The 12,340-nt window shown below is 39.5% G+C and overlaps 1 protein-coding gene and 1 long non-coding RNA gene across 12 annotated transcripts in view; one reads left to right on the top strand and one right to left on the bottom strand.

The window, feature by feature from the left end:
- The window catches only part of PDE1C (phosphodiesterase 1C), a 490,416-nt gene that overhangs the window by 418,682 nt on the left and 59,394 nt on the right, over positions 1-12,340 (top strand). For all 11 annotated transcript variants that reach the window (XM_025464556.3, XM_025464559.3, XM_025464561.3 and 8 more), the window contains 3 exons: positions 755-836; positions 4,170-4,290; positions 6,030-6,205. In XM_025464556.3, coding sequence (XP_025320341.1) covers positions 755-836; positions 4,170-4,290; positions 6,030-6,205 — 379 coding nt within the window. The remainder of the gene's footprint in view (positions 1-754; positions 837-4,169; positions 4,291-6,029; positions 6,206-12,340) is intronic.
- On the bottom strand, positions 4,771-11,230 carry LOC118350652 (uncharacterized). Its single transcript, XR_004804870.2, has 3 exons — positions 11,090-11,230; positions 6,909-7,070; positions 4,771-4,890 (listed from the first exon to the last, which is right to left on the bottom strand). It is a non-coding gene; the product is annotated as an uncharacterized LOC118350652 (long non-coding RNA).

Below are 12,340 nucleotides of genomic sequence, written 5' to 3'. Positions count from 1 at the left end.
TCAGCACTAATTCACTACTATAAGAAGGGTGCCATCTTCTCCCTTTCCTCTAGGTGTGTGACTAAAGCTTTTGGTTCAGGTTTTCAAAAATCATTTCCCTCATTATTTAGACTTTCCATAGTACCTACTTGTTATAGTGATGCTTTTGGTTAGATTGAGAATATATTGGCCAGAGAATTATTACTGTCTGACTTGAGAAACAAAAGCAATTATTTACTGTTTCTTTTTTGGTCCACTTTTCATTATGGACTGAGCCTGTGCTTAAGACCCTGGAAGCACTTACCTGAGTTGTGTGTAGGTTTAGATAGCAACACTAGGAGAATAAAACCAAAACAGTCCAGTTTGAATTTGTGTCTTGGAGACTGCCCACAACACAGGGGCTTTACTGGCTCATGAAAGGCCACAGATCTACACAACTTGAGAACACATAGGAATCCTGACTGCAGTGTTGGCTCTAGGCCACGGGACGCAATGGCTTTTCTTATTTTCCTCAGGGGACCTATTGCTGCCTGATGAGGCTTTCTATACAACAGCATGTGCCTTTGCAGTTGGATGGACTGATTGGACTCCAAAGGGCTTCAGTTTCTTGGTGCCTTTTATGCAGAGGAGCAGGACCTAGAAGGACTTATTACATAATGTAATTGTAATAATTATAATAAAGACCAGTGGCCTTTGTGGCAGTTGAAGGTGCTAAATAAAATCTGGGCAACTGTACCTACTGATCTTAATTTACTATGACCTCCTGTTTTTCTAGGGTGACAGAGAAGCAGAGCTGGGGCTGCCTTTTTCTCCACTGTGTGACCGAAAGTCGACGATGGTTGCTCAGTCGCAAGTGGGTAGGTGTTACAGCCCTTTGGATGGAAAGAATAAACAGAGAGGGATACCTAAAAGTAAGCTCAGATGTTCCCAGTGATTCTTTGGCAGGGAACCTGGCTCCATTTTGCTCTGCTGTGCTCATGGTCGGTTGGATTGATGGAGGTGTTCTCCCCACTCTTTTCCCTGGAATGTGGCTGGTTTGTGGGGAGATTAGAGAGCAATTCTCTGCTGTTTCTATCATTCCCCACCAAGAGCAAAAGGGGCCTCAACTTTACAATGTGATGACAAGAATCAGTGGCAAGAAGCCCATTCTATTTCAGCCTCTCCATTCTGCATGCAATACCGGAAATCTCCTTGGCATTTCTCCTCAATGATACTTCCTCTGGCCCTGTTTCCAGGACAGTCCCATTTCCTAGATAACGCTACTTTCAGGATTGGCTCATTTTAAATGTTTCCTTCTTTTTAGAAACTTTTTAACACTTTTTTTTTTTTTGGTAGAGGTAATTTTGTACTGCTAATTACCATAATATATATGCATTTCGAAAATCCTCAGATATGAGAGAGGTTACCAGTATCACACATAAATTAAATATCATCAGTGCTCTTCATTTGGAAGAGTCTGAAATCATTCAAAAAAGTAAATTCAACAAGGATTTACTGATTTTTTTTCTACTTGTATTTTGAGTACTCATTCATTTTTTTCATGATAATATATTGAGTTTCTGTTAGGTGCAGGGCACTGCTAGGCACTGTAATAGAAGTATGTCGTAAAAAACAAATAAAAATTATATATGGTATCTGCTTGCAAAGACATTGAACTAGTATTAGGTGGTAGGCAAGATGTTAGGAAAACAAAATCTATTTGAGTGTTACAGTGCAAAGATAGAGTTCTGTATATGGTATAATCAGGTACAGAACAGAGTGTGTAGACTGTTAGACTCAGAAAGACTTGTTGGAGGGTGCATTTGAGTTGAGGCTTAAGAAATAAGTGGGCAATATCTAGGCAAATGGTGCTGTAGGTGAGAGGTATGTAATGGGTCGGTGGAAGGGCATTGCAGATAAGAGATCAGCGTATACTAAGCAGAGAAATTTAAAACAGCCTAGTGTGATCAGGGCACTACAAACAACTCCTGGCTGGAGTAGTGGGCAGATGAAGTGAACATGTCTAGAGAGAAAATCAGGGTATATCTAAAGAATTGTAAGTAAGATTTAAAAATATGGAAATTGATGCTGCAGAGTAAGAGTCATTAAACTGTAGCCTGTGGGCTAAATCTGGCCTACCACTTGGTCCTGTAAATGGTTTTATTATAACAGAGCTAAGCTCGTTCATTTGCATATTGCTATGGCTACTTTTACACTATAGTGACAGAGTTAAGGAGTTGTCATAGATTTGTCCCACAGAACCTAAAATATTCACTTATCTGGCCCTTTACAGAAAAGTTTGTCAACCACTGTTTTAGGAAGACTTCTCTATTGGATAGCTGGAGGATTTTGAGTAAGTCCAGAGGCAAGGAAATCAGCTAGGTGCCTTCTGCAGGATTACAAGCAAACAATGATGAGTGATAGAACTGAAGGAGGACGGAGACTTTCCAGAAGAGAGGTGGCATGTAATATATTAAGGATTCAGCTGAACACAAAGCTAAGGTGAAGGCAGCAATCCAGATTAAGTGGTCCTGTTTATAAGGGTTGGAGGGAAAGCTGATGAGTTAGTTCTGGTTTGGACATGTTGACTTTAACTTGTACAAAAGCAAAAAAGGTGAAAACTGTCATGAAACACTTCAGTTTCAGCTTGAACTGAAATTATAAAATTGTACCACAATTAACTAAGAATACAAAGCTGGACATCAGTGTTTCTTTATCAGGATACTATGGGTATTTGGGACATTGCTTGTTTTGCCAATTATGTTGTAGGACTTTTAGCAACCTTTATTGCTGGGCATTAAATGCCAGGATCACCCACCTTGGTCATTATGAAAACCAAATAAGCATTTGCACCAAACAAATGCTTGATTTGGTATTTCATTTCCTCCCAACTTTCATGTGGCTGCGTAACGAACTATCACCAATAGTTCCAGATTATATATTTTCTACTAATGTGTTATAGAACACCTGGGTATTTTTTTGAGACATTGATACAATAACTCTAGCCTAACATCAGCTGTCTCCCTGACATGGTGATATCTCTAAGGTACAGTTCCGAATCTGACCCCTCTCCTAATTTCCAACCCTTTTCTTCCAATTCTGTTTGCTCTCTCCCATCTGGACATGTCCTCTGTACCCCAGAATCAGCAATCTAAGACCAAGCCCATCGTCCTTTCCCCAGCCACATTCTCCCCCATCGACTCTGGGCTCTCTGCTTTGCTGGGGGAAGTCTCTGACAATTCCCACTTAGAGGCAGCACCACCTCCTGCTGTGCTTGCACCTATGCCTCCATGACACCCCCACCTTACAGTGGCACTGGATCCTGCCTTCCTTTAGCTATTGCAACAGCTTCTGAAAGATTTTCCCAGCCTCATCCCCTCCTGCTCTCTCCTTTCTTGCCAGATTAAGTTTCTTGACAAATCAATTTTCCCAAAGAACATTTAAAAAAAAACTATGAGGCTGCCCAAACATCTCAAGGGACTTCTAATACCCATCGAAGTCCCAACTCCTTGGCCTGACCCTTAGGAGCCTCCCTCCCTGTGCTGATGATGACTTCCTGCCTTCTCAAGCTTTGCCTCTCCAACTCTAAAAAAAATCCTTAAGCCCCAGTTATTCCTCAGACACATCCTGCATTTTCTCTCATCCTCATCACTTTGCTTATTCCATCCCTTCCACCTAGTGTGAAGACACTTAGGGCTCAGCTCAAACATCACAACCTCCATAAAGCTATTCATAGGCCTCTCAGTGGGTGGGAAAATATCCTCCCTCCCTTACCTTCCCAGGGGCCTTCTTTGGTCTTCTCCTTTGGCCCTTGCCATATACTCTAGGGGTCATTTTTCTGTTCAGTTAATCTCTCATAAACTCTTTGAAGGTAGACAGGTTGTGTTCTACATCTTCATCTATATGCATCACCGACCACAGCATTTGTTCCATTGTGGGGGTTGAATATGTGTTTCTTAATCACTTGATTGAGCTAGCTGCTAGAAAATCATAAGAAAGTTATGCAGGAGAAATGGAACTGACTCATGGTATTCAGCTCAAGGAATATGTTAAATGAATAAGACCAACCTACTCACTCCTAATCTGATCTGGAGCTCCTCTGTGGATAAATTTTCAAAAAGAAAAAAGATAAGATTCATTAGTCTCCATTGGAAAATATAGAAAGGCCAGGTAATATGTAGCTCTTCTGAAGTGTTGCTGTCTCTCTTCAGGTTTTATTGATTTCATTGTGGAACCCACCTTCACTGTGCTCACAGACATGACTGAAAAGATTGTGAGTCCCTTAATTGATGAAACCTCCCAAACCGGCGGGATAGGACAGAGGCGTTCAAGGTCAGTGGGGAAACTCGAAGGTTAGAGGTCAGGTTGGCCTGTCCACGAGGACAGAGTGGTTCCTTTGGTAGAGATGGGGGTATTTCCTAATGATGTTTGCCCTATCTCTCTTATAAGAGAGAAGTCTGCCTCTTTCTTTTTCTCAGAGGAATGGAAGGTGTACTGTCTGTGCTCTACAGGCTGGCCTGGAAGGAGGTAGCCATGCTCTACACCATGACTGGTGGGTTTCCAATACTGGTCCTCCACCCCATTCTCTCTTCTGGTGCTTTTGCTCAAGACAGCACCTATCACGACACTTACCTCCTGGGCCCAGACAGTCCTTGCTCCCCATACTACAAAAAGAAAGTACTGCTGATCAGAATTCTCACAAGAAATGAAACTGATTTTCATTTCTAGGTTTAGGGAGAGAATGAAGTGGAGGAAGGGAAAAAAAATCCTGAAAATTTTAAATCACCTTTTGAAACAACTTCATTATATTGAGCATAGATTAGTAGCAGGCTCTGGAGTCAGAATCCACGTTAAAAATCATAGTCCCATTACTTGGTAGCTGTGTCATCTCAGGTGAGTAGCCTCAGTTTCCTCATGTGGGGTATAATATTCCTAGGTTGGAGGGAAGATTAAAGGAATTATTCAGTGTAATAAAGCCCTGAACACAGGGTTGGGCACGGAAGAAGTGCTTGCTACAGTAAAGCTAACCCTTGATTTTTATTAGCGGTACCACTGCTAGTCCTTTTCCACTTGTCCAGGTAAAACCTAGGGCTTTGTCATATAGGAGAAAGGAGAGAAATAGAATTAGTGGGAAAATAAGAAAGGTGAAGCAAGAGAGGGAGTCAATAGAAGGGAAGGTAAAACAACTGTTAAGACAGTGGGAAAAAAAAAAGACAGTGGGAACCCGGGGATGCTCAAGGTGAATGGGCTCAGGGAGGACTACTCTCACGGAGGACAGAAGCCTTCCACCTGAGTCCCCTGCCCCACAGCCCTGCAAGCACTGGGCTGAAACACAGCCTACTTATCTAGCCAGCCTCAGTTATGGTTGTCAGTGGGTTTGCATTTGTGTGGGTCACAGCGCTAGCCATCTGGAAGTGTGTGATACATTCAAGTTTCCCAGAAGATGATACTTCCTATATTTGCAAAATCACCCATGGTTAAAGCTTGAAGTAATAATATTCATTTTAAAAATGCCTTTTGTAGAAGTCATTTCCCCACAATCTCCGAGGTGTCTGTGCCTTTTCAGCTTCCCCCAGGAACATAAGAAAATCATCTTACTGTGGCCTTGGGGACTCTGGGGACAGAGACACTCCAGTCCAGTGGGAGGTGGAGCTGGAGAGAAAGAGGTACAAGTGGCTGGGTAACCTGGAAAAGTGGTCAGTGTGGAAGCAAGTGGGTGCACTGGGAAGCCAAGTAGAAGCCCAATTTCAAATTAACTAATTTCAGAGTTAAAGACAGAGAATTCATGTGAGGGAATTCTAGTCATTGAATAAGAGGACACCAGTCAACAGGGAAGAAATATGGAGAATATTGATGCTCATGAGGCTGAAATCTTGATTTTTTTTTCTCCTGTTGAAAATACAGAATTTCCCATTTGTCATATATGGAAAATAGGAATTGCAAACTTCAGGACCCGGGAATTTCACAATACAACTTGAGAAGTGTTAACCAATACTTTCTTGGGCTCACTCATTGGCATACATTTTTTTAAACACTGACCTTCCTCTTTGATATGATTTTTTGTCCTCCAGTTTGAACAGCATCAGTTCGGCAGATGCAAAGAGATCGGGTGTCAAGAGCACTGGCTCAGAAGGAAGCGCCCCCATCAACAGTTCTGTCATCCCTGTTGACTACAAGAGTTTTAAAGCCACTTGGACTGAGGTGGTGCACATCAATCGGGAGAGATGGAGGGCCAAGGTGCCCAAAGGTAACATGCCACCGGGGAATCTTCCAGATCTGTCCAAACCCACTTAAAAAAACATACTTAAAGGTATTGCAAATGAAGCACCATCTCAGGGTATCAATTCAAATGGCTAAATATTAGGATCTACCTCAGCACATAATAGAATGAGGCTGACTGCCACGCCCCCACTTAGGCATGACCTTTGTGCTATTTGACTAAAGTCCTTTTTTTTTTTTTTTTTTTTTTTTGTATAAAGATCCTACAGCGGATGGGTGTTGTTATTTCTTGGTTTCTTTGATACCAGCTTATCATTCTCATTTCATGTCATGTGACACAATGATGAGGCTTTCATTACTTCCTTTATCTAAGTAAAGCCTAGCCAATAGCCATCTCTGCCATCACGCTGGGCTAGGAGTTTTCATATCCTTGCGTGCATTTTGATCCTCCTTTCATATTCTCAACTTCTCTTAAGTCCTTGCTTCATCTCAGGAGACTCAGGTCTCCTGAGATGAAGCAAACTTGCAGGTAAAATTCACTGAGGCCAACATCAGAATTCGGATGAGAAAAGTCATGACTCTTGGTATTCTAAATAAAAAAGATTGAAACCCGTGTGCTTCTTGAAAGCTGACATCCATTTGCTCACACATGTATTCGTGTTTCTTGAGCATGTACTGCGTGATCCAAACACACCGTATGCTCATCCTGTAGCCCAGGGAGGAACACATACCTGAGATAAAGGTACAATGGTGTGGTGCCAGATTCCAGGGAGAGACACAAACATCGATGGCTCCAGGAGCTCAGCGAGGGGGTTGATCCCAATGGGATTTGTGGAGGTGAGCGTTCGTCAGCAGTCAGTGTCTGTTAACATCTACCAAGTGCCTCCTGCATGCTGAGAGGACAGAGATGTGTATCAGACATCCCGGTCCTCAAACCTGAGGGTAGGGGGGCATTAGCACAGAGTTTCAAGGAAAGAAGTGAAATGCCAGCCACTGCAGCTTGTTTACAAAATCCTGTCCAAGTGGCTGCTCCTTTCGGTGGGGCAAAAGGTTTATGTGTATGGCACTTTTAAGGCATAATTGGGCCCTTATCATTTCAGGACAGATGTTGGACCCTGAGCTGCAGAGCCAACACCTCTTCCATATCTTAAGTGTAGCCTCTCACAGTCTATTCAGATGCTTTAAACATTTAAATTCTCCCTGCTGGCAGCCCATGCAAGCAGCAATGGCAGCTACTACATCATCTCAAAAGAAGCATGCTCTTATAATCAATTACACTCATTACATTTGAAAATCCAATTCCTGACAACACACAATCTAAAGAGGTACTTCGAAATAATTTGTTTGCCGTTATCTAGTTTACTTAAGTTACCTTCTGAAACTAATCACCGAGGGGAGCATTAGACGGCTGCTTTCCCAGCAGAAAACTGGCACTTCAAGAATGACAGATGAATAAATGCTAATAGTTAACAAAATGTTAGGTATGCCGATTGAGATATGACTAAGCTATTTTGGAAGTATAAAGGGACTTGTCCCTAAATCTGCTGGGGGTGTTTGGGAAGGCATCTTGTAGCCAGGACTTCAAGGATGCCTGAGGTTAGTCCTGCAGGAGGTGTTATATTTTAAAATGGGGAGCGAGGAGAAAGGAAGTGGACAGAGGCACAAAACCTGGGTTATGTACGTTTTGTGGGAGGATGGTTTGAATATCAAAGCACATTTCAGTTAGTGGGGAAATGGAGAATTGAATCCCTGCTTGCACTGTGCTTTTTGGCAGATTCATGCAGATTCTTTGCGAAAATTACCTTCTGAGGATGATAATACACATCACAGAGTTGATGCAAAGAACAGAAATAAATCTGTAAAGCACTGAGAATGGAGCCTGTGTGTGGTTGGTGCCTGATAACTCATAGCTGTTATTTGAAAAAAATTGGAAAAGAAAGTTAGAGGCTTGGATGCAGAGTTAAGAAGATGGTGGTAAAAATACCAACCTATATCTAATACTCTGTAAGAGATTTAGCCGCCCAGTAATGCTGTTGACTAGTTCACTGGTGGTTAAGAGATTCAGTTTACATCTTTTTTTTTTTCCATTGGTGATCAGTTTGTACTAGATTATCCTAAGCTGTTTTGCTCATTCTTCTTTTCTACCAGAAAACCATGATTTCAAGAAAGCCTGACCTGCATGGGGTACTTGAACATATGTTGGTATTAAATTGATTAGAATGAGATCAAAAGTCTTGGTTTTATTAACCAACCTGATACAAAGCTAGCTGGACCAGAACCCATAGTTGTTAGAAAAAATTAAATCAGTATTTCTTAACAGCTCTCAGGGCTGAAAATCATTATTATTCCCAAATAAGATGCATAAGTATTAATAATTTGCAAGTCTGATCAATATTGATCAATTTTTGATCAATATTTAATGCCTTATAAACATTTTTTGTTTAGATTATAATGCTGAAATACATACATACATATATATATATATACATATATATATATTTCACTTTCACTTTTAATCTTTCCAGCCAGACATTGATGAAATATATAAGTAAAAATTTTCCCCATAAATTGGGATCATAGCATAATATTGTTCTGTATTTTGTTTTACTATTTTTATTTTAAGCATTTTATCTTGATACTGAAAATTCTTGAAAGTATGCTTCAAATGACTACATTGTATGTAGTAGTATTCCTTTATTTCTGCACATTTTGGTTTTCAGTTCTTCATTATTGTATATAACAGGTATAGGTATACAAGGTCATACAAGGTATACAAGGTCAAAAGTCTTTGGGCCAACCTCTGATTATTTATTTAGGATAAATTTCTAGACGTGGAATTCCTCTGTCAAAGTAGATGAAAAACTATAAAGCTCTTGATGTATATTATTAAATTTCTTTCTATAAAGTTGTCTTTTTTTAATGTCTTCCAGTAGAAGTGGAAGGTATTTCATTGTGTTTTTGCCCCCTTCATTTTTCCCATTAGGATGTTTATATTTTTATTATTGATTCATAGTAGCTCTTTATATATAAAAGATAGTTAATCTTCAGTTGACAAAATATCTTGCAATTTCTGCCCTATCTAGTTTATCATATGACTTTTAATTTTATGTTCTTTTTTTGGATAAGTATAGTCACCATCTGTCAACATACAACATTATTACAGTATTATTATTTTTAAAGATTTTATTTATTCATGACAGACAGAGAGAGAGAGAGAGAGGCAGAGACACAGGCAGAGGGAGAAGCTGGCTCCGCGCAGGGAGCCCGATGCGGGACTTGATCCCAGGTCTCCAGGATTACACCCCGGGCCAAAGGAAGCACTAAACTACCGGACCACCAGGGCTGCCCTATTACAGTATTATTGAGTATATTTCCTATACTGTAGTTTTCATCTCTGTGACTTACTTATTTTGTAACTGGAAGTTTGTACCTTCTAATCCTCTTTATCTATTTGCCCATAACCCTACTCACTAGCTAGCTTTGTAAATGGTCTCTTTAAATATATCTTATTTTTCTTTTACCAGAGATCACCTTTACATTTTTATTGACTTATGTGTCAATCAACAAAAATATGAAACGGTATATAATGCCACTCCTTTGCAAATGCTGAGACATTTATTGTATTTTTATTTATTTCCTCCATAATCACTGTTTTTGTTGAAATACCATGAGATTTTTAATCTAGGTGATTATAAGTAAATTGTTATTTTTTATAATTAACCTTAATATTATTTTTAATATTTGCTTCAAGATTTATTTATTTATTTTTAATTTTTATTTATTTATTTATGATAGTCACACACAGAGAGAGAGAGAGAGAGGCAGAGACATGGGCAGAGGAAGAAGCAGGCTCCATGTACCGGGAGCCCGACGTGGGATTCGATCCCAGGTCTCCAGGATCGCGCCCTGGGCCAAAGGCAGGCACCAAACCGCTGCGCCACCCAGGGATCCCCTCAAGTTTTATATCTAGCTTAACAACAGTTATTTTTATTTGACACTAAGAGTTACCAGTTTTATTGCACATCATTTATATATTTTCCTCATTCTTGAGTTTCTTTTTCTTTTTTTTTTTCCATTCTTGAGTTTCTAATACTGATTGAGTTTTGTGGTCAGCTGGAGCACTTCTTGGCTTCCATTTTTAGAAAGATCTTGTGTGAACATCTTCTGAGTCCTTAGATATCTAGAAGTATTTTTGTTATTATTTTCATATATGACTAAGAGTTAACTATTCAAAATTCATATAGTATTTTGGTTGGTTGTTTTTCTGTTAGTATCTCTCCTTTTCTTTCCCTCTAGTTTCCCCCTAAATATGTTATCCTTGGAACAATTATCTATATCCATAGATAATGTAAGTAGGCAATTCAGAAAATTATATCAAGGGATAACTAGTTCAATATCATTTTTAATTAAGAGACTATAAGCCATTATTCAGAAAAGGAAAATGAATGAAGCAAATCAATGTACTTCTCTCAGAATGCATAGACATTCAGTGTGGGATAGAACCAGCTCTCAGGAGGAATGAGATTTATGGATCATGAGGGCTCTACTCTGCTTTTCTCTACCATAACGCATTAGCTTCTTGTTGGGGCCAATTTCATAGTGAGTCAAATCACCACAGATAGTCTGAAATAGGAAGCAGAAGGAATGGAGTTGCACTATGACATTTGCTTTCTGTTAGTCTAGAAGCCGACAAATACCACAGATGCTAAACCTAAGAGCTGAACAGTTAATTCTAAATATGTTATCCTTGGAACAAATTAATTGCATGCTTGCCTACTTTTTCTCTTTGTAGGAAAGATTTCTGTATACTAATAATTTCATCCTGAAAATATACGGGAATCTGAGTACAGTGGCACAAACATACCTCATATTTTTTTTTTCTTATTTATATGTTTGCTTGTTTTTTCCATACCTGTTTTGAGTAATATCACTGTGTACTGATGGCTGGTCACATTAATACCAGATATTTCAAAAAAAAATACCAGATATTTCAAAGAATCAAGGAGAGATGGAAGTAGAGTAGTTGAAGAACATTGCAGAGCCACCTGCTGGAACACAGTTGGTGTAGTGAAAGGACTCATACAGTGGGGCAGGCTCACCTAGGGTCTGATTATGATGTCGTAAGAGCTACCATTCATTAATTCAAACATTAATTGCCTATTGCCTGCTATCAGCAGTAGTTCAGCAAAAACAGATTTGTTTTTTAAAATGTACCTCCTCCCAGGTTTTTTTTTTTTTTTTTGCTAGACTTTCCATAGAAAATTGTTCTGACTCAGTTGTCAAATGAATTTTTCTTGCCCAGATAATATTTTATGCTCTTCTGTAACAAACCAGAACTTAATACCTTCAGTTTTTATCAGTTACTTTTGACTTGTGGATATTTTGAATGTTGAAAGTTTGCCACGGCTTCAGTGGGGAGTCTATGAGGGGACCATGAATTAGTTAACCTGATACCTGAGTATGAGTGAAAATGCTCTTCCTCCTCACTTTTCCTCTCTGTGTAGTGAGTACAGCCATCTTTTTACTCACTTGCATTGGTAGTTAAGAAAGCCAACATTTGTCAGATGGCTAAGTCTTCCAGGATAGAATTTGTATACTTTCTGTATTTCACACAGAAAATTACGGTGATGGAAGATGTACAAGTCAGGTTCATTGGCAAATAGGGTGACTCATAACCCCTTGTGCACATTTTATTTTAGTTAACCAATTCTCCATGAGTATCTGCTATGTGTCGGATACTGTACCAAGCTGGAATTGGTACATTACTGGAATCCAGTAATGGAAATGACATTTGACCTCTGTCTTCAGGACACTATGGGAGGATGAAAGAAAGTCTGGGTGAACATTCCAGGGGGCCATTCCGTGACCCTGAAGTCTACTGAGAATGCCATCTCAACATTTGCATGGGCATTCTCTTACTCTCTAGTTGTACCTTTCTGTAGAAGTCAGAAGACATCTTATATTCTATATGTGCATAGTTATGTTATTTTGTAAAGAAATCTTTCCTTACCTTTTCATTGTAAAGTATAAACACACCCTGTTGGGAAGCAGAATGTCAGGAAATTTTGAATGGCAAACATTTAAAATTTAAATCAGCTCTTGTCAATGCTGATTGCATGTTAGAATCATCTGGAGAGCTTTTAAAATATCCCGTCCTTGTCCC

Source organism: Canis lupus, chromosome 14, assembly GCF_003254725.2.
Source record: "Canis lupus dingo isolate Sandy chromosome 14, ASM325472v2, whole genome shotgun sequence".
NCBI lineage: Eukaryota > Metazoa > Chordata > Mammalia > Carnivora > Canidae > Canis > Canis lupus.
The sequence above is the reverse complement of the archived record's forward strand: the minus strand, read 5'-3'. Positions and strand labels throughout refer to the sequence as shown.